Genomic DNA, 27,667 nt, shown 5'->3' with positions numbered 1-27,667 from the left:
GAGGAAAGTGTCAAATTCACAACACACTTACCTCCAAACTTGCGACGGCGGATCCTAACTCCCCCAGCGGAATTCAAATTCCGCGGCTAGGGGAGTGTCATATTTAAATCAGGCGCGCTCCCGCGCCGATTTAAATACGCATGCGTCGTCCGGGGAATTTCCCGGCGTGCATTGCTCCCACTGACGTCAATAGGACGTCAGTGGTTGCGACGTGAGCGGGACTTGCGACGCGCGTGTTCGTGAATCGGCGTACGCAAACGACGTAGGAAAATTCAAAATCAACGCGGGAACGACGGCCATACTTAACAATACTTACCCCTGCTTTTAGAAAGGGTAAGTATACGACGGAAAACCGCTACGGAAACGACGTAAGAACACAGCGTCGGGTCCGCGTACGTTCGTGAATTTCGCGTATCTCGCTGATTTACATATTATTCAGTGTAAATCAGCGGGAACGCCCCCGGCGCCATTTTTAAATCAAAAAAAAGATCCGACAGTGTAACACAGTGTGACACTGTCGGATCTCAGCCCTATCTATGCGTAACTGATTCTATGAATCAGGTGCATAGATAGGACCAGAAAAAATCCGAGATACGATGGGGGATCTGAGATACTCCATCGTATCTCTTCTGTGAATCTGGCCCAAGATCCGCCATCTGTAAGTCACTTACACTGGCGGATCTTAAATGCAATGACGCCGGCCGCCGCTAGATGGCATTTAAGTGAAGGAGTCATTTGCGTATGCAAATGATCCTTCTACGCCGATTCACGAACGAGTTCGCGTCGCGTAACCGTCGCTAACGTCGTTTGCGTAAGCGGAAACTTACTCCTGCTATATGAGGGGTAAGTTTCCGCAAGTCCCACGTAGGCCATGTCACGGATGGCGTCGGGTCCCCGTCGTGTTTTTTCGTCGGATACGTCGTTTACGTAAGTCGTTCTTGAATACGACTTTACGTCAATGACGCACACGTCGGCGTCATTGACGTTTTCCGCCGAGAACTGGAGCATGCGCACTGGGCTTTTTGCAGCCCGGTGCATGCCCAGTTCTTTTGTATCGGGGGCGCGCTTCATTTGAATAGAAGCCGCCCCCTTGGAGATCCGCCAGGCTACGCCGGGACACTTACACTCCGCTGTCCCAACTTATGGAGCAAGTGGTTGGGGAATACAACACCTGCTCCAGTAAGTTGGGACAGCGGAGTGTAAGTGCCCTAAGCGAAGCTGGCGGATATTTACTCAGAATATGGCCCATTATGTCTGAGGTAGTATGGGTCTGTAGGGTCATGTCTGAGGTAGTATGGGTCTGTAGGGTCATGTCTGAGGTAGTATGGGTCTGTAGGGTCATGTCTGAGGTAGTATGGGTCTGTAGGGTCATGTCTGAGGTAGTATGGGTCTGTAGGGTCATTATTTCTGTAGGTAGTATGGGTCTGTAGGGTCATGTCTGAGGTAGTATGGGTCTGTAAGGTCATGTCTGAGGTAGTATGGGTCTGTAGGGTCATGTCTGAGGTAGTATGGGGTTGTAGGGTCATGTCTGAGGTAGTATGGGTCTGTAGGGTCATGTCTGAGGTAGTATGAGTCTGTAGGGTCATGTCTGAGGTAGTATGGGTCTGTAGGGTCATTATTTCTGTAGGTAGTATGGGTCTGTAGGGTCATGTCTGAGGTAGTATGGGTCTGTAGGGTCATTATTTCTGTAGGTAGTATGGGTCTGTAGGGTCATGTCTGAGGTAGTATGGGTCTGTAGGGTCATGTCTGAGGTAGTATGGGTCTGTAGGGTCATGTCTGAGGTAGTATGGGTCTGTAGGGTCATTATGTATGAGGGTAGTATGGGTCTGTAGGGTCATGTCTGAGGTAGTATGGGTCTGTAGGGTCATGTCTGAGGTAGTATGGGTCTGTAGGGTCATTATTTCTGGAGGTAGTATGGATCTGTAGGGTCATTATTTCTGGAGGTAGTATGGGTCTGTAGGGTCACGTCTGAGGTAGTATGGGTCTGTAGGGTCATGTCTGAGGTAGTATGGGTCTGTAGGGTCATGTCTGAGGTAGTATGGGTCTGTAGGGTCATGTCTGAGGTAGTATGGGTCTGTAGGGTCATGTCTGAGGTAGTATGGGTCTGTAGGGTCATGTCTGAGGTAGTATGGGTCTGTAGGGTCATTATTTCTGGAGGTAGTATGGGTCCTTAGGGTCATTATTTCTGGAGGTAGTATGGGTCCTTAGGGTCATTATTTCTGGAGGTAGTATGGGTCTGTAGGGTCATGTATGAGGGTAGTATGGGTCTGTAGGGTCATGTCTGAGGTAGTATGGGTCTGTAGGGTCATGTCTGAGGTAGTATGGGTCTGTAGGGTCATGTCTGAGGTAGTATGGGTCTGTAGGGTCATTATGTATGAGGGTAGTATGGGTCTGTAGGGTCATTATGTCTGAGGTAGTATGGGTCTGTAGGGTCATTATGTCTGAGGTAGTATGGGTCTGTAGGGTCATTATGTATGAGGGTAGTATGGGTCTGTAGGGTCATGTCTGAGGTAGTATGGGTCTGTAGGGTCATGTCTGAGGTAGTATGGGTCTGTAGGGTCATGTCTGAGGTAGTATGGGTCTGTAAGGTCATGTCTGAGGTAGTATGGCTCTGTAGGGTCATGTCTGAGGTAGTATGGGTCTGTAGGGTCATTATGTCTGAGGTAGTATGGGTCTGTAGGGTCATGTATGAGGGTAGTATGGGTCTGTAGGGTCATGTCTGAGGTAGTATGGGTCTGTAGGGTCATGTCTGAGGTAGTATGGGTCTGTAGGGTCATGTCTGAGGTAGTATGGGTCTGTAGGGTCATGTCTGAGGTAGTATGGGTCTGTAGGGTCATGTCTGAGGTAGTATGGGTCTGTAGGGTCATGTCTGAGGTAGTATGGGTCTGTAGGGTCATGTCTGAGGTAGTATGGGTCTGTAGGGTCATGTCTGAGGTAGTATGGGTCTGTAGGGTCATTATTTCTGTAGGTAGTATGGGTCTGTAGGGTCATGTCTGAGGTAGTATGGGTCTGTAAGGTCATGTCTGAGGTAGTATGGGTCTGTAGGGTCATGTCTGAGGTAGTATGGGGTTGTAGGGTCATGTCTGAGGTAGTATGGGTCTGTAGGGTCATGTCTGAGGTAGTATGAGTCTGTAGGGTCATGTCTGAGGTAGTATGGGTCTGTAGGGTCATTATTTCTGTAGGTAGTATGGGTCTGTAGGGTCATGTCTGAGGTAGTATGGGTCTGTAGGGTCATTATTTCTGTAGGTAGTATGGGTCTGTAGGGTCATGTCTGAGGTAGTATGGGTCTGTAGGGTCATGTCTGAGGTAGTATGGGTCTGTAGGGTCATGTCTGAGGTAGTATGGGTCTGTAGGGTCATTATGTATGAGGGTAGTATGGGTCTGTAGGGTCATGTCTGAGGTAGTATGGGTCTGTAGGGTCATGTCTGAGGTAGTATGGGTCTGTAGGGTCATTATTTCTGGAGGTAGTATGGATCTGTAGGGTCATTATTTCTGGAGGTAGTATGGGTCTGTAGGGTCACGTCTGAGGTAGTATGGGTCTGTAGGGTCATGTCTGAGGTAGTATGGGTCTGTAGGGTCATGTCTGAGGTAGTATGGGTCTGTAGGGTCATGTCTGAGGTAGTATGGGTCTGTAGGGTCATGTCTGAGGTAGTATGGGTCTGTAGGGTCATGTCTGAGGTAGTATGGGTCTGTAGGGTCATTATTTCTGGAGGTAGTATGGGTCCTTAGGGTCATTATTTCTGGAGGTAGTATGGGTCCTTAGGGTCATTATTTCTGGAGGTAGTATGGGTCTGTAGGGTCATGTATGAGGGTAGTATGGGTCTGTAGGGTCATGTCTGAGGTAGTATGGGTCTGTAGGGTCATGTCTGAGGTAGTATGGGTCTGTAGGGTCATGTCTGAGGTAGTATGGGTCTGTAGGGTCATTATGTATGAGGGTAGTATGGGTCTGTAGGGTCATTATGTCTGAGGTAGTATGGGTCTGTAGGGTCATTATGTCTGAGGTAGTATGGGTCTGTAGGGTCATTATGTATGAGGGTAGTATGGGTCTGTAGGGTCATGTCTGAGGTAGTATGGGTCTGTAGGGTCATGTCTGAGGTAGTATGGGTCTGTAGGGTCATGTCTGAGGTAGTATGGGTCTGTAAGGTCATGTCTGAGGTAGTATGGCTCTGTAGGGTCATGTCTGAGGTAGTATGGGTCTGTAGGGTCATTATGTCTGAGGTAGTATGGGTCTGTAGGGTCATGTATGAGGGTAGTATGGGTCTGTAGGGTCATGTCTGAGGTAGTATGGGTCTGTAGGGTCATGTCTGAGGTAGTATGGGTCTGTAGGGTCATGTCTGAGGTAGTATGGGTCTGTAGGGTCATGTCTGAGGTAGTATGGGTCTGTAGGGTCATGTCTGAGGTAGTATGGGTCTGTAGGGTCATGTCTGAGGTAGTATGGGTCTGTAGGGTCATGTCTGAGGTAGTATGGGTCTGTAGGGTCATGTCTGAGGTAGTATGGGTCTGTAGGGTCATGTCTGAGGTAGTATGGGTCTGTAGGGTCATGTCTGAGGTAGTATGGGTCTGTAGGGTCATGTCTGAGGTAGTATGGGTCTGTAGGGTCATGTCTGAGGTAGTATGGGTCTGTAGGGTCATGTCTGAGGTAGTATGGGTCTGTAGGGTCATTATGTATGAGGGTAGTATGGGTCTGTAGGGTCATTATGTCTGAGGTAGTATGGGTCTGTAGGGTCATTATGTCTGAGGTAGTATGGGTCTGTAGGGTCATTATGTATGAGGGTAGTATGGGTCTGTAGGGTCATGTCTGAGGTAGTATGGGTCTGTAGGGTCATGTCTGAGGTAGTATGGGTCTGTAGGGTCATGTCTGAGGTAGTATGGGTCTGTAAGGTCATGTCTGAGGTAGTATGGCTCTGTAGGGTCATGTCTGAGGTAGTATGGGTCTGTAGGGTCATTATGTCTGAGGTAGTATGGGTCTGTAGGGTCATGTATGAGGGTAGTATGGGTCTGTAGGGTCATGTCTGAGGTAGTATGGGTCTGTAGGGTCATGTCTGAGGTAGTATGGGTCTGTAGGGTCATTATGTCTGAGGTAGTATGGGTCTGTAGGGTCATGTCTGAGGTAGTATGGGTCTGTAGGGTCATGTCTGAGGTAGTATGGGTCTGTAGGGTCATGTCTGAGGTAGTATGGGTCTGTAGGGTCATGTCTGAGGTAGTATGGGTCTGTAGGGTCATGTCTGAGGTAGTATGGGTCTGTAGGGTCATGTCTGAGGTAGTATGGGTCTGTAGGGTCATGTCTGAGGTAGTATGGGTCTGTAGGGTCATTATGTCTGAGGTAGTATGGGTCTGTAGGGTCATGTCTGAGGTAGTATGGGTCTGTAGGGTCATGTCTGAGGTAGTATGGGTCTGTAGGGTCATGTCTGAGGTAGTATGGGTCTGTAGGGTCATGTCTGAGGTAGTATGGGTCTGTAGGGTCATGTCTGAGGTAGTATGGGTCTGTAGGGTCATGTCTGAGGTAGTATGGGTCTGTAGGGTCATGTCTGAGGTAGTATGGGTCTGTAGGGTCATGTCTGAGGTAGTATGGGTCTGTAGGGTCATGTCTGAGGTAGTATGAGTCTGTAGGGTCATGTCTGAGGTAGTATGGGTCTGTAGGGTCATGTCTGAGGTAGTATGGGTCTGTAGGGTCATGTCTGAGGTAGTATGGGTCTGTAGGGTCATGTCTGAGGTAGTATGGGTCTGTATGGTCATGTCTGGAGGTAGTATGGGTCTGTAGGGTCATGTCTGAGGTAGTATGGGTCTGTAGGGTCATGTCTGGAGGTAGTATGGGTCTGTAGGGTCATGTCTGAGGTAGTATGGGTTAGTGGGATCATTATGTGGGCAGTTTAGGGATCACTTACCTCTTGTGTTTGTTGATAAAGTCTACCAGCTCCTGCTCAGTGTACGGTTTATCCGGGACGGTGACCGGTTCATCCATAAAAGGTTCATAGAAGTCCACTTCATTCAGTTTCAGTGTCAGAGCCTTCGCCACCTACCACCATCATCATCATCATCATCATCAAGAAAAACGTTAATGCCTTTACCTCGGCTGACATATCAGATACAGAATTTGAAAGCCCCTTCCCGTACACCTTTATGAATCCCTACACCTAACCTCATCAGTCCCCACACCTGACCTCATCAGTCCCTACACCTGACCTCATCAATCCCTACACCTGCCCTCATCAATCCCCACACCTGACCTCATCAATCCCCACACCTGACCTCATCAATCCCTACACCTGACCTCATCAGTCCCTACACCTGACCTCATCAATCCCCACACCTGACCTCATCAATCCCCACACCTGACCTCATCAATCCCTACACCTGACCTCATCAGTCCCTACACCTGACCTCATCAATCCCTACACCTGACCTCATCAATCCCCACACCTGACCTCATCAATCCCTACACCTGACCTCATCAGTCCCTACACCTGACCTCATCAATCCCTACGCCTGACCTCATCAGTCCCCACACCTGACCCCATCAATCCCCACACCTGACCTCATCAGTCCCTACACCTGACCCCATCAATCCCTACACCTAACCTCATCAATCCCCACACCTGACCTCATCAGTCCCCACACCTGACCTCATCAGTCCCTACACCTGACCTCATCAATCCCTACACCTAACCTCATCAGTCCCCACACCTGACCCCATCAATCCCTACACCTGACCCCATCAATCCCTACACCTGACCCCATCAATCCCTACACCTGACCTCATCAATCCCCACACCTGACCTCATCAGTCCCTACACCTGACCTCATCAATCCCTACGCCTGACCTCATCAGTCCCCACACCTGACCCCATCAATCCCCACACCTGACCTCATCAGTCCCTACACCTGACCCCATCAATCCCTACACCTAACCTCATCAGTCCCCACACCTGACCTCATCAGTCCCCACACCTGACCTCATCAATCCCTACACCTGACCTCATCAATCCCCACACCTGACCCCATCAATCCCTACCCCTGACCTCATCAGTCCCCACACCTGACCTCATCAGTCCCCACACCTGACCTCATCAGTCCCCACACCTGACCTCATCAATCCCTACCCCTGACCTCATCAGTCCCCACACCTGACCTCATCAATCCCTACCCCTGACCTCATCAATCCCTACACCTGACCTCATCAGTCCCCACACCTGACCTCATCAGTCCCTACCCCTGACCTCATCAATCCCTACACCTGACCCCATCAATCCCTACACCTGACCTCATCAGTCCCCACACCTGACCTCATCAGTCCCTACCCCTGACCTCATCAATCCCTACACCTGACCCCATCAATCCCCACACCTGACCTCATCAGTCCCTACACCTGACCTCATCAGTCCCTACACCTGACCTCATCAATCCCTACACCTGACCTCATCAGTCCCTACACCTGACCCCATCAATCCCTACACCTGACCTCATCAATCCCTACCCCTGACCTCATCAGTCCCTACACCTGACCTCATCAGTCCCTACACCTGACCTCATCAATCCCTACACCTGACCTCATCAGTCCCTACACCTGACCCCATCAATCCCTACACCTGACCTCATCAATCCCCACACCTGACCTCATCAATCCCCACACCTGACCCCATCAATCCCTACACCTGACCTCATCAGTCCCCACACCTGACCTCATCAATCCCTACAACTGACCTCATCAATCCATACACCTGACCTCATCAATCCCTACACCTGACCTCATCAATCCCCACACCTGACCTCATCAGTCCCTACACCTGACCTCATCAATCCCCACACCTGACCTCATCAATCCCTACACCTGACCTCATCAGTCCCTACACCTGACCTCATCAATCCCTACACCTGACCTCATCAATCCCCACACCTGACCTCATCAATCCCTACACCTGACCTCATCAGTCCCTACACCTGACCTCATCAATCCCTACGCCTGACCTCATCAGTCCCCACACCTGACCCCATCAATCCCCACACCTGACCTCATCAGTCCCTACACCTGACCCCATCAATCCCTACACCTAACCTCATCAATCCCCACACCTGACCTCATCAGTCCCCACACCTGACCTCATCAATCCCTACAACTGACCTCATCAATCCATACACCTGACCTCATCAATCCCTACACCTGACCTCATCAATCCCCACACCTGACCTCATCAGTCCCTACACCTGACCTCATCAATCCCCACACCTGACCTCATCAATCCCTACACCTGACCTCATCAGTCCCCACACCTGACCTCATCAGTCCCTACACCTGACCTCATCAATCCCTACACCTAACCTCATCAGTCCCCACACCTGACCCCATCAATCCCTACACCTGACCCCATCAATCCCTACACCTGACCCCATCAATCCCTACACCTGACCTCATCAATCCCCACACCTGACCTCATCAGTCCCTACACCTGACCTCATCAATCCCTACACCTGACCTCATCAGTCCCTACACCTGACCTCATCAATCCCCACACCTGACCTCATCAATCCCCACACCTGACCTCATCAGTCCCTACACCTGACCTCATCAATCCCTACACCTGACCTCATCAGTCCCTACACCTGACCTCATCAATCCCTACGCCTGACCTCATCAGTCCCTACACCTGACCTCATCAATCCCTACGCCTGACCTCATCAGTCCCCACACCTGACCCCATCAATCCCCACACCTGACCTCATCAGTCCCTACACCTGACCCCATCAATCCCTACACCTAACCTCATCAGTCCCCACACCTGACCTCATCAGTCCCCACACCTGACCTCATCAATCCCTACACCTGACCTCATCAATCCCTACACCTGACCTCATCAATCCCCACACCTGACCCCATCAATCCCTACCCCTGACCTCATCAGTCCCCACACCTGACCTCATCAGTCCCCACACCTGACCTCATCAGTCCCCACACCTGACCTCATCAGTCCCTACACCTGCCCTCATCAGTCCCCACACCTGACCTCATCAGTCCCCACACCTGACCTCATCAATCCCTACCCCTGACCTCATCAGTCCCCACACCTGACCTCATCAATCCCTACCCCTGACCTCATCAATCCCTACACCTGACCTCATCAGTCCCCACACCTGACCTCATCAGTCCCTACCCCTGACCTCATCAATCCCTACACCTGACCCCATCAATCCCTACACCTGACCTCATCAGTCCCCACACCTGACCTCATCAGTCCCTACACCTGACCTCATCAGTCCCTACACCTGACCTCATCAATCCCTACACCTGACCTCATCAGTCCCTACACCTGACCCCATCAATCCCCACACCTGACCTCATCAATCCCCACACCTGCCCTCATCAATCCCTACACCTGACCTCATCAGTCCCCACACCTGACCTCATCAATCCCTACACCTGACCTCATCAGTCCCCACACCTGACCTCATCAATCCCTACAACTGACCTCATCAATCCATACACCTGACCTCATCAATCCCTACACCTGACCTCATCAATCCCCACACCTGACCTCATCAGTCCCTACACCTGACCTCATCAATCCCTACACCTGACCTCATCAGTCCCTACACCTGACCTCATCAATCCCCACACCTGACCTCATCAGTCCCTACACCTGACCTCATCAATCCCTACACCTGACCTCATCAGTCCCTACACCTGACCTCATCAATCCCTACGCCTGACCTCATCAGTCCCCACACCTGACCCCATCAATCCCCACACCTGACCTCATCAGTCCCTACACCTGACCTCATCAGTCCCTACACCTGACCTCATCAATCCCTACCCCTGACCTCATCAGTCCCCACACCTGACCTCATCAATCCCTACCCCTGACCTCATCAATCCCTACCCCTGACCTCATCAGTCCCCACACCTGACCTCATCAGTCCCTACACCTGACCTCATCAGTCCCCACACCTGACCTCATCAATCCCCACACCTGACCTCATCAATCCCTACACCTGACCTCATCAATCCCTACACCTGACCTCATCAGTCCCCACACCTGACCTCATCAGTCCCTACCCCTGACCTCATCAGTCCCTACCCCTGACCTCATCAATCCCTACACCTGACCCCATCAATCCCTACACCTGACCTCATCAGTCCCCACACCTGACCTCATCAATCCCCACACCTGACCTCATCAGTCCCTACACCTGACCTCATCAGTCCCTACACCTGACCTCATCAATCCCTACACCTGACCTCATCAGTCCCTACACCTGACCCCATCAATCCCCACACCTGACCTCATCAATCCCTACACCTGACCTCATCAATCCCTACACCTGACCTCATCAGTCCCTACCCCTGACCTCATCAGTCCCCACACCTGACCTCATCAATCCCTACACCTGACCTCATCAGTCCCCACACCTGACCTCATCAGTCCCCACACCTGACCTCATCAATCCCTACACCTGACCTCATCAGTCCCCACACCTGCCCTCATCAGTCCCCACACCTGACCTCATCAATCCCCACACCTGCCCTCATCAGTCCCCACACCTGACCTCATCAATCCCCACACCTGACCTCATCAATCCATACACCTGACCTCATCAATCCATACACCTGACCTCATCAATCCCTACACCTGACCTCATCAATCCATACACCTGACCTCATCAATCCATACACCTGACCTCATCAGTCCCTACCCCTGACCTCATCAATCCCTACACCTGACCTCATCAATCCCCACACCTGACCTCATCAGTCCCTACACCTGACCTCATCAATCCCTACACCTGACCTCATCAGTCCCCACACCTGACCTCATCAGTCCCTACCCCTGACCTCATCAGTCCCTACACCTGACCTCATCAATCCCCACACCTGACCTCATCAATCCCCACACCTGACCTCATGAGTCCCTACACCTGACCTCATCAATCCCCACACCTGACCTCATCAATCCCCACACCTGACCTCATCAGTCCCCACACCTGACCTCATCAATCCCTACAACTGACCTCATCAATCCCTACACCTGACCTCATCAATCCCTACAACTGACCTCATCAATCCCTACACCTGACCTCATCAGTCCCCACACCTGCCCTCATCAGTCCCCACACCTGACCTCATCAATCCCTACACCTGACCTCATCAGTCCCTACACCTGACCTCATCAGTCCCTACCCCTGACCTCATCAATCCCCACACCTGACCTCATCAGTCCCCACACCTGACCTCATCAGTCCCCACACCTGACCTCATCAATCCCTACACCTGACCTCATCAATCCCCACACCTGACCTCATCAGTCCCCACACCTGACCTCATCAATCCCTACACCTGACCTCATCAATCCCTATGCCTGACCTCATCAATCCATACACCTGACCCCATCAATCCCTACACCTGACCTCATCAATCCCCACACCTGACCTCATCAATCCCTACACCTGACCTCATCAATCCCTATGCCTGACCTCATCAATCCCCACACCTGACCTCATCAGTCCCCACACCTGACCTCATCAGTCCCCACACCTGACCTCATCAATCCCCACACCTGCCCTCATCAGTCCCCACACCTGACCTCATCAATCCCTACACCTGACCTCATCAATCCATACACCTGACCTCATCAGTCCCCACACCTGACCTCATCAATCCCTACACCTGACCTCATCAATCCCTACAACTGACCTCATCAGTCCCCACACCTGCCCTCATCAGTCCCCACACCTGACCTCATCAGTCCCTACCCCTGACCTCATCAATCCCTACAACTGACCTCATCAATCCCTACACCTGACCTCATCAATCCCTACAACTGACCTCATCAATCCCCACACCTGACCTCATCAGTCCCCACACCTGACCTCATCAGTCCCCACACCTGCCCTCATCAGTCCCCACACCTGACCTCATCAATCCCTACACCTGACCTCATCAGTCCCTACACCTGACCTCATCAGTCCCTACCCCTGACCTCATCAATCCCTACACCTGACCTCATCAATCCCCACACCTGACCTCATCAGTCCCCACACCTGACCTCATCAATCCCTACACCTGACCTCATCAATCCCTATGCCTGACCTCATCAATCCCTACACCTGACCTCATCAATCCCCACACCTGACCTCATCAATCCCTACACCTGACCTCATCAATCCCTATGCCTGACCTCATCAATCCCCACACCTGACCTCATCAGTCCCCACACCTGACCTCATCAGTCCCCACACCTGACCTCATCAATCCCCACACCTGCCCTCATCAGTCCCCACACCTGACCTCATCAGTCCCCACACCTGACCCCATCAATCCCTACACCTGACCTCATCAATCCATACACCTGACCTCATCAGTCCCCACACCTGACCTCATCAATCCCTACACCTGACCTCATCAATCCATACACCTGACCTCATCAGTCCCCACACCTGACCTCATCAATCCCTACACCTGACCTCATCAATCCCTACAACTGACCTCATCAGTCCCCACACCTGCCCTCATCAGTCCCCACACCTGACCTCATCAGTCCCTACCCCTGACCTCATCAATCCCTACACCTGACCTCATCAATCCCCACACCTGACCTCATCAGTCCCCACACCTGCCCTCATCAGTCCCCACACCTGACCTCATCAATCCCTACACCTGACCTCATCAATCCCTACACCTGACCTCATCAATCCCCACACCTGACCTCATCAGTCCCCACACCTGACCTCATCAGTCCCCACACCTGACCTCATCAGTCCCTACCCCTGACCCCATCAATCCCTACACCTGACCCCATCAATCCCTACACCTGACCCCATCAGTTCCTACACCTGACCTCATCACTCCCTACACCTGACCTCATCAATCCCTATGCCTGACCTCATCAGTCCCTACCCCTGACCTCATCAATCCCCACACCTGACCCCATCAATCCCCACACCTGCCCTCATCAGTCCCTACACCTGACCTCATCAATCCCTACACCTGACCTCATCAATCCCCACACCTGACCTCATCAGTCCCCACACCTGACCTCATCAGTCCCTACACCTGACCTCATCAGTCCCCACACCTGCCCTCATCAGTCCCCACACCTGACCTCATCAATCCCTACACCTGACCTCATCAATCCCCACACCTGACCTCATCAGTCCCCACACCTGCCCTCATCAGTCCCTACACCTGACCTCATCAATCCCTACAACTGACCTCATCAATCCCTACACCTGACCTCATCAGTCCCCACACCTGACCTCATCAATCCATACACCTGACCTCATCAATCCCTACACCTGACCTCATCAGTCCCCACACCTGACCTCATCAATCCCTACACCTGACCTCATCAATCCCCACACCTGACCTCATCAATCCCCACACCTGACCTCATCAATCCCCACACCTGACCCCATCAATCCCCACACCTGACCTCATCAGTCCCTACACCTGACCTCATCAATCCCTACAACTGACCTCATCAATCCCCACACCTGACCTCATCAGTCCCCACACCTGCCCTCATCAGTCCCCACACCTGACCTCATCAATCCCTACACCTGACCTCATCAGTCCCTACACCTGACCCCATCAATCCCCACACCTGACCTCATCAGTCCCTACACCTGACCTCATCAATCCCCACACCTGACCTCATCAGTCCCCACACCTGCCCTCATCAGTCCCCACACCTGACCTCATCAATCCCTACACCTGACCTCATCAGTCCCTACACCTGACCTCATCAATCCCTACACCTGACCTCATCAATCCCCACACCTGACCTCATCAGTCCCCACACCTGCCCTCATCAGTCCCTACACCTGACCTCATCAATCCCTACAACTGACCTCATCAATCCCTACACCTGACCTCATCAATCCATACACCTGACCTCATCAATCCCTACACCTGACCTCATCAATCCCTACACCTGACCTCATCAATCCCTACACCTGACCTCATCAGTCCCCACACCTGACCTCATCAATCCCTACACCTGACCTCATCAATCCCTATGCCTGACCTCATCAATCCCCACACCTGCCCTCATCAGTCCCCACACCTGACCTCATCAGTCCCCACACCTGACCTCATCAATCCCTACACCTGACCTCATCAGTCCCCACACCTGACCTCATCAGTCCCTACACCTGACCTCATCAATCCCCACACCTGCCCTCATCAGTCCCCACACCTGACCTCATCAGTCCCCACACCTGACCTCAACAATCCCCACACCTGACCTCATCAGTCCCCACACCTGACCTCATCAGTCCCTACACCTGACCTCATCAATCCCCACACCTGACCTCATCAGTCCCTACACCTGACCTCATCAATCCCCACACCTGACCTCATCAATCCCCACACCTGACCTCATCAATCCATACACCTGACCTCATCAGTCCCCACACCTGACCTCATCAATCCCTACACCTGACCTCATCAATCCCCACACCTGACCTCATCAATCCCCACACCTGACCCCATCAATCCCTACACCTGACCTCATCAGTCCCCACACCTGACCTCATCAATCCCTACACCTGACCTCATCAATCCCCACACCTGACCTCATCAATCCCCACACCTGACCCCATCAATCCCCACACCTGACCTCATCAATCCCTACACCTGACCTCATCAGTCCCTACACCTGACCCCATCAATCCCCACACCTGACCTCATCAGTCCCTACACCTGACCTCATCAATCCCTACAACTGACCTCATCAATCCCCACACCTGACCTCATCAGTCCCCACACCTGCCCTCATCAGTCCCCACACCTGACCTCATCAATCCCTACACCTGACCTCATCAGTCCCTACACCTGACCTCATCAATCCCTACACCTGACCTCATCAATCCCCACACCTGACCTCATCAGTCCCCACACCTGCCCTCATCAGTCCCTACACCTGACCTCATCAATCCCCACACCTGACCTCATCAATCCCCACACCTGACCTCATCAGTCCCCACACCTGCCCTCATCAGTCCCTACACCTGACCCCATCAATCCCTACACCTGACCTCATCAGTCCCTACCCCTGACCTCATCAATCCCCACACCTGCCCTCATCAATCCCTACACCTGACCTCATCAATCCATACACCTGACCTCATCAATCCCTACACCTGACCTCATCAATCCATACACCTGACCTCATCAATCCCTACACCTGACCTCATCAATCCCTACACCTGACCTCATCAATCCCTACACCTGACCTCATCAGTCCCCACACCTGACCTCATCAATCCCTACACCTGACCTCATCAATCCCTATGCCTGACCTCATCAATCCCCACACCTGCCCTCATCAGTCCCCACACCTGACCTCATCAATCCATACACCTGACCTCATCAGTCCCCACACCTGACCTCATCAATCCCTACACCTGACCTCATCAATCCCCACACCTGACCTCATCAATCCCCACACCTGACCCCATCAATCCCTACACCTGACCTCATCAGTCCCCACACCTGACCTCATCAATCCCTACACCTGACCTCATCAATCCCCACACCTGACCTCATCAATCCCCACACCTGACCCCATCAATCCCCACACCTGACCTCATCAGTCCCTACACCTGACCTCATCAATCCCCACACCTGACCTCATCAGTCCCCACACCTGCCCTCATCAGTCCCCACACCTGACCTCATCAATCCCTACACCTGACCTCATCAGTCCCTACACCTGACCCCATCAATCCCCACACCTGACCTCATCAGTCCCTACACCTGACCTCATCAATCCCTACAACTGACCTCATCAATCCCCACACCTGACCTCATCAGTCCCCACACCTGCCCTCATCAGTCCCCACACCTGACCTCATCAATCCCTACACCTGACCTCATCAGTCCCTACACCTGACCTCATCAATCCCTACACCTGACCTCATCAATCCCCACACCTGACCTCATCAGTCCCCACACCTGCCCTCATCAGTCCCTACACCTGACCTCATCAATCCCCACACCTGACCTCATCAATCCCCACACCTGACCTCATCAGTCCCCACACCTGCCCTCATCAGTCCCTACACCTGACCCCATCAATCCCTACACCTGACCTCATCAGTCCCTACCCCTGACCTCATCAATCCCCACACCTGCCCTCATCAATCCCTACACCTGACCTCATCAATCCATACACCTGACCTCATCAATCCCTACACCTGACCTCATCAATCCATACACCTGACCTCATCAATCCCTACACCTGACCTCATCAATCCCTACACCTGACCTCATCAATCCCTACACCTGACCTCATCAGTCCCCACACCTGACCTCATCAATCCCTACACCTGACCTCATCAATCCCTATGCCTGACCTCATCAATCCCCACACCTGCCCTCATCAGTCCCCACACCTGACCTCATCAGTCCCCACACCTGACCTCATCAATCCCTACACCTGACCTCATCAGTCCCCACACCTGACCTCATCAATCCCTACACCTGACCTCATCAGTCCCCACACCTATCCTCATCAATCCCTACACCTGACCTCATCAGTCCCCACACCTATCCTCATCAATCCCTACACCTGACCTCATCAATCCCTACACCTGACCTCATCAATCCCCACACCTGACCTCATCAGTCCCTACACCTGACCTCATCAATCCCCACACCTGACCTCATCAGTCCCTACCCCTGACCTCATCAGTCCCCACACCTGACCTCATCAATCCCTACACCTGACCTCATCAATCCCCACACCTGACCTCATCAGTCCCTACACCTGACCTCATCAGTCCCCACACCTGACCTCATCAATCCCTACACCTGACCTCATCAGTCCCTACCCCTGACCTCATCAATCCCTACACCTGACCTCATCAGTCCCCACACCTGCCCTCATCAGTCCCCACACCTGACCTCATCAATCCCTACACCTGACCTCATCAATCCCTACACCTGACCTCATCAATCCCTACAACTGACCTCATCAATCCCCACACCTGACCTCATCAGTCCCCACACCTGCCCTCATCAGTCCCCACACCTGACCTCATCAATCCCTACAACTGACCTCATCAATCCATACACCTGACCTCATCAGTCCCTACACCTGACCTCATCAATCCCCACACCTGCCCTCATCAGTCCCCACACCTGACCTCATCAGTCCCCACACCTGACCTCATCAATCCCCACACCTGACCTCATCAGTCCCCACACCTGACCTCATCAGTCCCTACACCTGACCTCATCAATCCCCACACCTGACCTCATCAGTCCCCACACCTGACCTCATCAGTCCCCACACCTGACCTCATCAGTCCCCACACCTGACCTCATCAATCCCTACACCTGACCTCATCAATCCCCACACCTGACCTCATCAATCCCCACACCTGACCTCATCAGTCCCTACACCTGACCTCATCAGTCCCCACACCTGCCCTCATCAGTCCCCACACCTGACCTCATCAATCCCTACACCTGACCTCATCAATCCCCACACCTGACCTCATCAGTCCCCACACCTGCCCTCATCAGTCCCTACACCTGACCTCATCAATCCCTACAACTGACCTCATCAATCCCTACAACTGACCTCATCAGTCCCCACACCTGACCTCATCAGTCCCTACACCTGACCTCATCAATCCATACACCTGACCTCATCAATCCCCACACCTGACCTCATCAGTCCCCACACCTGACCTCATCAATCCCTACACCTGACCTCATCAGTCCCCACACCTGACCTCATCAATCCCTACACCTGACCTCATCAATCCCCACACCTGACCTCATCAATCCCCACACCTGACCTCATCAATCCCCACACCTGACCCCATCAATCCCCACACCTGACCTCATCAATCCCTACACCTGACCTCATCAATCCCCACACCTGACCTCATCAGTCCCTACACCTGACCTCATCAATCCCTACAACTGACCTCATCAATCCCCACACCTGACCTCATCAGTCCCCACACCTGCCCTCATCAGTCCCCACACCTGACCTCATCAATCCCTACACCTGACCTCATCAGTCCCTACACCTGACCCCATCAATCCCCACACCTGACCTCATCAGTCCCTACACCTGACCTCATCAATCCCTACAACTGACCTCATCAATCCCCACACCTGACCTCATCAGTCCCCACACCTGCCCTCATCAGTCCCCACACCTGCCCTCATCAGTCCCTACACCTGACCTCATCAATCCCTACAACTGACCTCATCAATCCCTACACCTGACCTCATCAATCCATACACCTGACCTCATCAATCCCTACACCTGACCTCATCAGTCCCTACACCTGCCCTCATCAATCCCCACACCTGACCTCATCAGTCCCTACACCTGACCTCATCAGTCCCTACACCTGACCTCATCAATCCCTACACCTGACCTCATCAGTCCCCACACCTGACCTCATCAGTCCCCACACCTGACCTCATCAATCACTACACCTGACCTCATCAGTCCCTACACCTAACCTCATCAGTCCCCACACCTGACCTCATCAATCCCTACACCTGACCTCATCAATCCCTACACCTGACCTCATCAGTCCCTACACCTGACCTCATCAATCCCCACACCTGACCTCATCAATCCCTACCCCTGACCTCATCGTTTCCTACAATTCTCCCATCAGTCCCTTCCCCCAATGCACATCACTCCCTGCTCCTGCCCTCATCAGATCCCACACCTATCCTCATCAATTTCTGCACCTGACCTTATAAGTTCCTACACCTGACCCCATCAATCCCTACATCTGTCCCCATCGGTCCCTTCCCCCAATCCTCATCACCCCCTTCACCTGACCCCTCAGTGCTTACACCGGTCCTCATGAGTCCGGACACCTTCCTGCCCTCCTCTAGATCTGGACCTAACAAGCCATGTGCCTCATACTAATGACGAGTTCTCCCTCTACATACACCGCCGTGTGATAGGTCCATCTTACCGACTTGTCAAATGTCGCAAAGAACTTGATGTACGGGTGAAAATTTTCCGCAGCTTCTACAAATTCCTTGTAATCTGCAATTCAGACCGAGAAACCCATCAGTACGGGTCATAGAAATACCCCGACTCCCCCCGAGGACAAACACAACACGGGGGTCATAGAGATCCCCCGACTCCCCCCGAGGACATACACAACACGGGTCATAGAGATACCCCGACTCCCCCCGAGGACATACACAACACGGGTCATAGAGATACCCCGACTCCCCCCGAGGACATACACAACACGGGTCATAGAGATACCCCGACTCCCCCCGAGGACTTACACAACACGGGGGTCATAGAGATCCCCCGACTCCCCCCGAGGACTTACACAACACTGGGGTCATAGAGATCCCCCGACTCCCCCCGAGGACTTACACAACACGGGTCATAGAGATACCCCGACTCCCCCCGAGGACATACACAACACGGGTCATAGAGATACCCCGACTCCCCCCGAGGACTTACACAACACGGGGGTCATAGAGATCCCCCGACTCCCCCCGAGGACATACACAACACGGGTCATAGAGATCCCCCGACTCCCCCCGAGGACATACACAACACTGGTCATAGAGATCCCCCGACTCCCCCCGAGGACATACACAACACGGGTCATAGAGATCCCCCGACTCCCCCCGAGGACATACACATCACGGGTCATAGAGATCCCCCGACTCCCCCCGAGGACATACACATCACGGGGGTCATAGAGATCCCCCGACTCCCCCCGAGGACATACACAACACGGGTCATAGAGATACCCCGACTCCCCCCGAGGACATACACAACACGGGTCATAGAGATACCCCGACTCCCCCCGAGGACATACACAACACGGGTCATAGAGATCCCCCGACTCCCCCCGAGGACATACACAACACGGGTCATAGAGATACCCAGAGGACATACACAACACTGGTCATAGAGATACCCAGAGGACATACACAACACTGGTCATAGAGATACCCCGACTCCCCCCCGAGGACATACACAACACGGGTCATAGAGATACCCCGACTCCCCCCGAGGACATACACAACACTGGTCATAGAGATACCCAGAGGACATACACAACACGGGTCATAGAGATACCCCGACTCCCCCCGAGGACATACACAACACTGGTCATAGAGATACCCAGAGGACATACACAACACTGGTCATAGAGATACCCCGACTCCCCCCGAGGACATACACAACACGGGTCATAGAGATACCCCGACTCCCCCCGAGGACATACACAACACGGGTCATAGAGATACCCAGAGGACATACACAACACTGGTCATAGAGATACCCCGACTCCCCCCGAGGACATACACAACACGGGTCATAGAGATACCCCGACTCCCCCCGAGGACATACACAACACGGGTCATAGAGATACCCCGACTCCCCCCGAGAACATACACAACACTGGTCATAGAGATACCCCGACTCCCCCCGAGGACATACACAACACTGGTCATAGAGATACCCCGAGAACATACACAACACTGGTCATAGAGATACCCCGACTCCCCCCGAGGACATACACAACACTGGTCATAGAGATACCCCGACTCCCCCCGAGGACATACACAACACGGGTCATAGAGATACCCCGAGGACATACACAACACTGGTCATAGAGATACACCGACTCCCCCCGAGGACATACACAACACTGGTCATAGAGATACCCCGAGGACATACACAACACTGGTCATAGAGATACCCCGACTCCCCCCGAGGACATACACAACACGGGTCATAGAGATACCCCGACTCCCCCCGAGGACATACACAACACGGGTCATAGAGATACCCCGACTCCCCCCGAGGACATACACAACACGGGTCATAGAGATACCCCGACTCCCCCCGAGAACATACACAACACTGGTCATAGAGATACCCCGACTCCCCCCGAGGACATACACAACACTGGTCATAGAGATACCCCGACTCCCCCCGAGGACATACACAACACGGGGGTCATAGAGATCCCCCGACTCCCCCCGAGGACATACACAACACTGGTCATAGAGATACCCCGACTCCCCCCGAGGACATACACAACACGGGTCATAGAGATACCCCGACTCCCCCCGAGGACATACACAACACGGGTCATAGAGATACCCAGAGGACATACACAACACTGGTCATAGAGATACCCAGAGGACATACACAACACTGGTCATAGAGATACCCCGACTCCCCCCCGAGGACATACACAACACGGGTCATAGAGATACCCCGACTCCCCCCGAGGACATACACAACACTGGTCATAGAGATACCCCGACTCCCCCCGAGGACATACACAACACGGGTCATAGAGATACCCCGACTCCCCCCGAGGACATACACAACACGGGTCATAGAGATACCCCGACTCCCCCCGAGAACATACACAACACTGGTCATAGAGATACCCCGACTCCCCCCGAGGACATACACAACACTGGTCATAGAGATACCCCGAGAACATACACAACACTGGTCATAGAGATACCCCGACTCCCCCCGAGGACATACACAACACTGGTCATAGAGATACCCAGAGGACATACACAACACTGGTCATAGAGATCCCCCGACTCCCCCCGAGGACATACACAACACTGGTCATAGAGATACCCCGACTCCCCCCGAGGACATACACAACACGGGTCATAGAGATACCCCGACTCCCCCCGAGAACATACACAACACTGGTCATAGAGATACCCCGAGGACATACACAACACTGGTCATAGAGATACACCGACTCCCCCCGAGGACATACACAACACTGGTCATAGAGATACCCCGAGGACATACACAACACTGGTCATAGAGATACCCCGACTCCCCCCGAGGACATACACAACACTGGTCATAGAGATACCCAGAGGACATACACAACACTGGTCATAGAGATACCCCGACTCCCCCCGAGGACATACACAACACGGGTCATAGAGATACCCCGACTCCCCCCGAGGACATACACAACACGGGGGTCATAGAGATCCCCCGACTCCCCCCGAGGACATACACAACACTGGTCATAGAGATACCCCGACTCCCCCCGAGGACATACACAACACGGGTCATAGAGATACCCCGACTCCCCCCGAGGACATACACAACACGGGTCATAGAGATACCCCGACTCCCCCCGAGGACATACACAACACGGGTCATAGAGATACCCCGACTCCCCCCGAGAACATACACAACACTGGTCATAGAGATACCCCGACTCCCCCCGAGGACATACACAACACTGGTCATAGAGATACCCCGACTCCCCCCGAGGACATACACAACACGGGGGTCATAGAGATCCCCCGACTCCCCCCGAGGACATACACAACACTGGTCATAGAGATACCCCGACTCCCCCCGAGGACATACACAACACGGGTCATAGAGATACCCCGACTCCCCCCGAGAACATACACAACACTGGTCATAGAGATACCCCGACTCCCCCTGAGGACTTACACATCACGGGGGTCATAGAGATCCCCCGATTCCCCCCGAGGACATACACAACACTGGTCATAGAGATCCCCCGAGGACATACACAACACTGGTCATAGAGATCCCCCGACTCCCCCCGAGGACATACACAACACGGGTCATAGAGATCCCCCGACTCCCCCCGAGGACATACACAACACTGGTCATAGAGATCCCCCGACTCCCCCCGAGGACATACACAACACGGGTCATAGAGATCCCCCGACTCCCCCCGAGGACATACACAACACGGGTCATAGAGATCCCCCGACTCCCCCCGAGGACATACACAACACTGGTCATAGAGATCCCCCGACTCCCCCCGAGGACATACACAACACTGGTCATAGAGATACCCCGACTCCCCCCGAGGACATACACAACACTGGTCATAGAGATCCCCCGACTCCCCCCGAGGACATACACAACACGGGTCATAGAGATCCCCCGACTCCCCCCGAGGACTTACACCACACAGGGGTCATAGAGATACCCCGACTCCCCCCGAGGACATACACAACACTGGTCATAGAGATACCCAGAGGACATACACAACACTGGTCATAGAGATACCCAGAGGACATACACAACACTGGTCATAGAGATACCCAGAGGACATACACAACACTGGTCATAGAGATACCCCGACTCCCCCCGAGGACATACACAACACGGGGGTCATAGAGATCCCCCGACTCCCCCCGAGGACATACACAACACTGGTCATAGAGATACCCCGACTCCCCCCCGAGGACATACACAACACGGGTCATAGAGATACCCCGACTCCCCCCGAGAACATACACAACACTGGTCATAGAGATACCCCGACTCCCCCCGAGGACATACACAACACTGGTCATAGAGATACCCCGAGGACATACACAACACTGGTCATAGAGATACACCGACCCCCCCCGAGGACATACACAACACTGGTCATAGAGATACCCCGACTCCCCCCGAGGACATACACAACACTGGTCATAGAGATACCCAGAGGACATACACAACACTGGTCATAGAGATACCCCGACTCCCCCCGAGGACATACACAACACGGGGGTCATAGAGATCCCCCGACTCCCCCCGAGGACATACACAACACTGGTCATAGAGATACCCCGACTCCCCCCGAGGACATACACAACACGGGTCATAGAGATACCCCGACTCCCCCCGAGGACATACACAACACGGGTCATAGAGATACCCCGACTCCCCCCGAGGACATACACAACACTGGTCATAGAGATACCCCGAGGACATACACAACACTGGTCATAGAGATACCCTGAGGACATACACAACACTGGTCATAGAGATACCCAGAGGACATACACAACACTGGTCATAGAGATACCCCGACTCCCCCCGAGGACATACACAACACGGGGGTCATAGAGATCCCCCGACTCCCCCCGAGGACATACACAACACTGGTCATAGAGATACCCCGACTCCCCCCGAGGACATACACAACACGGGTCATAGAGATCCCCCGACTCCCCCCGAGAACATACACAACACTGGTCATAGAGATACCCCGACTCCCCCTGAGGACTTACACATCACGGGGGTCATAGAGATCCCCCGATTCCCCCCGAGGACATACACAACACTGGTCATAGAGATACCCTGAGGACATACACAACACTGGTCATAGAGATACCCAGAGGACATACACAACACTGGTCATAGAGATACCCCGACTCCCCCCGAGGACATACACAACACGGGGGTCATAGAGATCCCCCGACTCCCCCCGAGGACATACACAACACTGGTCATAGAGATACCCCGACTCCCCCCGAGGACATACACAACACGGGTCATAGAGATCCCCCGACTCCCCCCGAGGACATACACAACACTGGTCATAGAGATACCCCGACTCCCCCCGAGGACATACACAACACGGGTCATAGAGATCCCCCGACTCCCCCCGAGAACATACACAACACTGGTCATAGAGATACCCCGACTCCCCCTGAGGACTTACACATCACGGGGGTCATAGAGATCCCCCGATTCCCCCCGAGGACATACACAACACTGGTCATAGAGATCCCCCGAGGACATACACAACACTGGTCATAGAAATACCCCGAGGACATACACAACACTGGTCATAGAGATACCCCGAGGACATACACAACACGGGTCATAGAGATCCCCAGAGGACATACACAACACTGGTCATAGAGATACCCAGAGGACATACACAACACGGGTCATATGGATACCCCGACTCCCCCCGAGGACATACACAACACTGGTCACAGAGATACCCCGACTCCCCCCGAGGACATACACAACACTGGTCACAGAGATACCCCGAGGACATACACAACACTGGTCATAGAGATACCCCGAGGACATACACAACACTGGTCATAGAGATACCCCGAGGACATACACAACACTGGTCATAGAGATACCCCGAGGACATACACAACACTGGTCATAGAGATACCCTGAGGACATACACAACACTGGTCATAGAGATACCCCGAGGACATACACAACACTGGTCATAGAGATACCCCGAGGACATACACAACACTGGTCATAGAGATACCCCGAGGACATACACAACACTGGTCATAGAGATACCCCGAGGACATACACAACACTGGTCATAGAGATACCCCGAGGACATACACAACACTGGTCAGTATGGATGAGCCAACTACCCCCCCCCCCCCCCCCCCCGGTTCGGTTTGCAGCAGAACATGTGAACAGGCAAAAAAATTGTTCGAACACGCGAACCCCATTAAAGTCTATGGGACAGAAACATGAAAAATCTTAAGTGCTAATTTTAAGGGGAACGGGTGTGAAATTTTTACTATCACCATATGTATCCACATATTCTTTGATGGTCCACATAACATACACATTGTAATGTGTCTCACACATCCCCACCCATGGACACGCACTCTTTACCAGACTAATAAAGTCTCTTAATCACTTTTGTCTGCCATTGGAGCACTCTTACACTATTTTTATATTAAGTACCTTAATATACACATCAATTCCTGACCATTATTCATTGACTAGTTACCCCTTCGGGTCATCAATGAGTAGATCTAATTCAATAAAGAGGAAAAAGGGAAAAAGTGTTTTTTCTTTTTTTTTCTTTTTTTCTCAGATAAGATTACAAACCTGCTGCCAGTCCCTCTTTTTTTATACATGCCTTACCCACAGATAATCCTACACTTTAGCACAATATGCTATGATTTAATATTTCTAATTCTCTTCAATTACACAGGGCTAACCCATTGGGGGCACTCTGCAGGCACCGGCTCCCCTGATCCTCGGAGGGCGTCCACTGTGCGGCTCCTTGCAACCCCCCTGGGGTCTGTTTTGGTTTCCCTCTCTCCCCCATGGGGTTGTGGGTGGCGCTCCCTTCGGATTTTCTAACGGCTCTGCAGACCTCTGGTCATTACAAAACCCACTTCATTCGTTAACGGTAAACCTTATTCTTGGGTCAATTCATGTGATTTATATTTATACTTTTTTGATCGCAAATTTATGTTATGTATATTTTTGTAGAATCAACCATCCCCCTGAAGAGACCACTTAGAGGTCGAAACGCGTCGGGGAACGCACATCACACAGCATAAAGCAATGTTGTATACATTTGTCCAATATTGTGGAATATGTATTGTATCACCAGATCCGTAAAGGGTTTTCTTTTAATTGTTATTGCATTTAAAATGTATGTTATTGACAACCATAAAATAAACCATGTTTTATTATATTACATTTGTTACACTTTTATACCTTTGCTGTCCAAAGCCCCGTGGGGTAAATTTCTTTTTCTACAAGTGCTCATTTTAAAGGCTTATATACAAGTTATTGTCATAAAAAGTGTTTGGGGACCTGGGTCCTGCCCCAGGGGAGTGTTTGGGGACCCGGGTCCTGTCCCAGGGGAGTGTTTGGGGACCCGGGTCCTGCCCCAGGGGAGTGTTTGGGGACCCGGGTCCTGCCCTAGGGGAGTGTTTGGGGACCCGGGTCCTGCCCCAGGGGAGTGTTTGGGGACCCAGCTCCTGCCCCAGGGGAGTGTTTGGGGATCCGGATCCTGCCCCAGGGGAGTGTTTGGGGACCCGGGTCCTGCCCCAGGGTGAGTGTTTGGGGACCCGGGTCCTGCCCTAGGGGAGTGTTTGGGGACCCGGGTCCTGCCCCAGGGGAGTGTTTGGGGACCCGGGTCCTGTCCCAGGGGAGTGTTTGGGGACCTGGGTCCTGCCCCAGGGGACATGTATCAATGCAAAAAAAAAGTTTTAAAAACGGCCGTTTTTTCGGGAGCAGTGAATTTAATAATGCTAAAAGTGAAACAAAAGTGAAATCTTCCTTTACATTTCATACCTGGGGGGTGTGTATAGTATGCCTGTAAAGTAGCGCATGTTTCCCGTGTCCCTGCACAAAGTGTCATTTGTAAAGAAAAAAAAGTAATTTAAAACTTTTTGTGGCTATAATGAATTGTTGGGTCCCGGCAATACAGAGAAAAGTCATTGAAAAAAACTGCCCGAACCAAAATAAAAAAAAAATGGCGTGGGGTTCCCCCAAAAATCCATACCAGACCCTTATCCTAACACGCAACATGGCAGGCTGCAGGAAAAAAGGGGGGGGACAAGAGAGTGACCCCCCTCCTGAAACGTTCCAGGCCACATACCCTCAACGTGGGGAGGATGTCCTCATGTTGTTTGGGGACAAGGGCCTCATCCCCACAACCCTTGCCTGGTGGTTGTGGGGATCTGCAGGGTGGGGGCTTTTCGGAATCTGGAAGCCCTCTTTAACATAGGGGACCCCCAGATCCTGGCCCCCATGTGAATTGGTAAGGGGGTACCCCTACCATTTCACAAAAAAAGTGTCCAAATGTTAAAAACCACAGTACACAGCTTGGGACAAGTCCTTTTAAAAAAAAAGGGAAAAAAAGGGAGGGGGCCTGATATGGCCTCATATGATATTTGGGGGGACCCCCACGCATTTTTTTTTACATTTTGGTTTGTTTTTCCCCAATGACTTTTCTCTGTATTGCCGGGACCCGACAATTCATGAATAGCCGCGAGTAGTTTTAATGACTTTTTTTCCTTTAGAAATAACACTTTGTGCAGGGACAGTTCTAAGCACAGGAAACATGCACTACTTCACAGGCATACTATAGACACCCGCCA

At 52.5% G+C, this 27,667-nt stretch overlaps 1 protein-coding gene and 1 long non-coding RNA gene across 2 annotated transcripts in view; one reads left to right on the top strand and one right to left on the bottom strand.

The window, feature by feature from the left end:
* Positions 1-27,667, bottom strand: part of CASQ2 (calsequestrin 2) — a 94,228-nt gene that overhangs the window by 19,050 nt on the left and 47,511 nt on the right. The window contains exons 5-6 of the mRNA XM_040334154.1: positions 18,952-19,025; positions 5,886-6,016 (exon numbers count right to left, since the gene is read on the bottom strand). Of these exons, the coding sequence (XP_040190088.1) occupies positions 5,886-6,016; positions 18,952-19,025 (205 nt within the window). The remainder of the gene's footprint in view (positions 1-5,885; positions 6,017-18,951; positions 19,026-27,667) is intronic.
* On the top strand, positions 25,667-26,253 carry LOC120921638. The gene is made up of 2 exons (XR_005744921.1): positions 25,667-25,962; positions 26,046-26,253. It is a non-coding gene; the product is annotated as an uncharacterized LOC120921638 (long non-coding RNA).

Source organism: Rana temporaria (genome assembly GCF_905171775.1).
Source record: "Rana temporaria chromosome 2 unlocalized genomic scaffold, aRanTem1.1 chr2k, whole genome shotgun sequence".
Classification (NCBI taxonomy): domain Eukaryota; kingdom Metazoa; phylum Chordata; class Amphibia; order Anura; family Ranidae; genus Rana; species Rana temporaria.
Note: the sequence above shows the minus strand (reverse complement) of the source record. Positions and strands in the feature narration are given on the sequence as shown.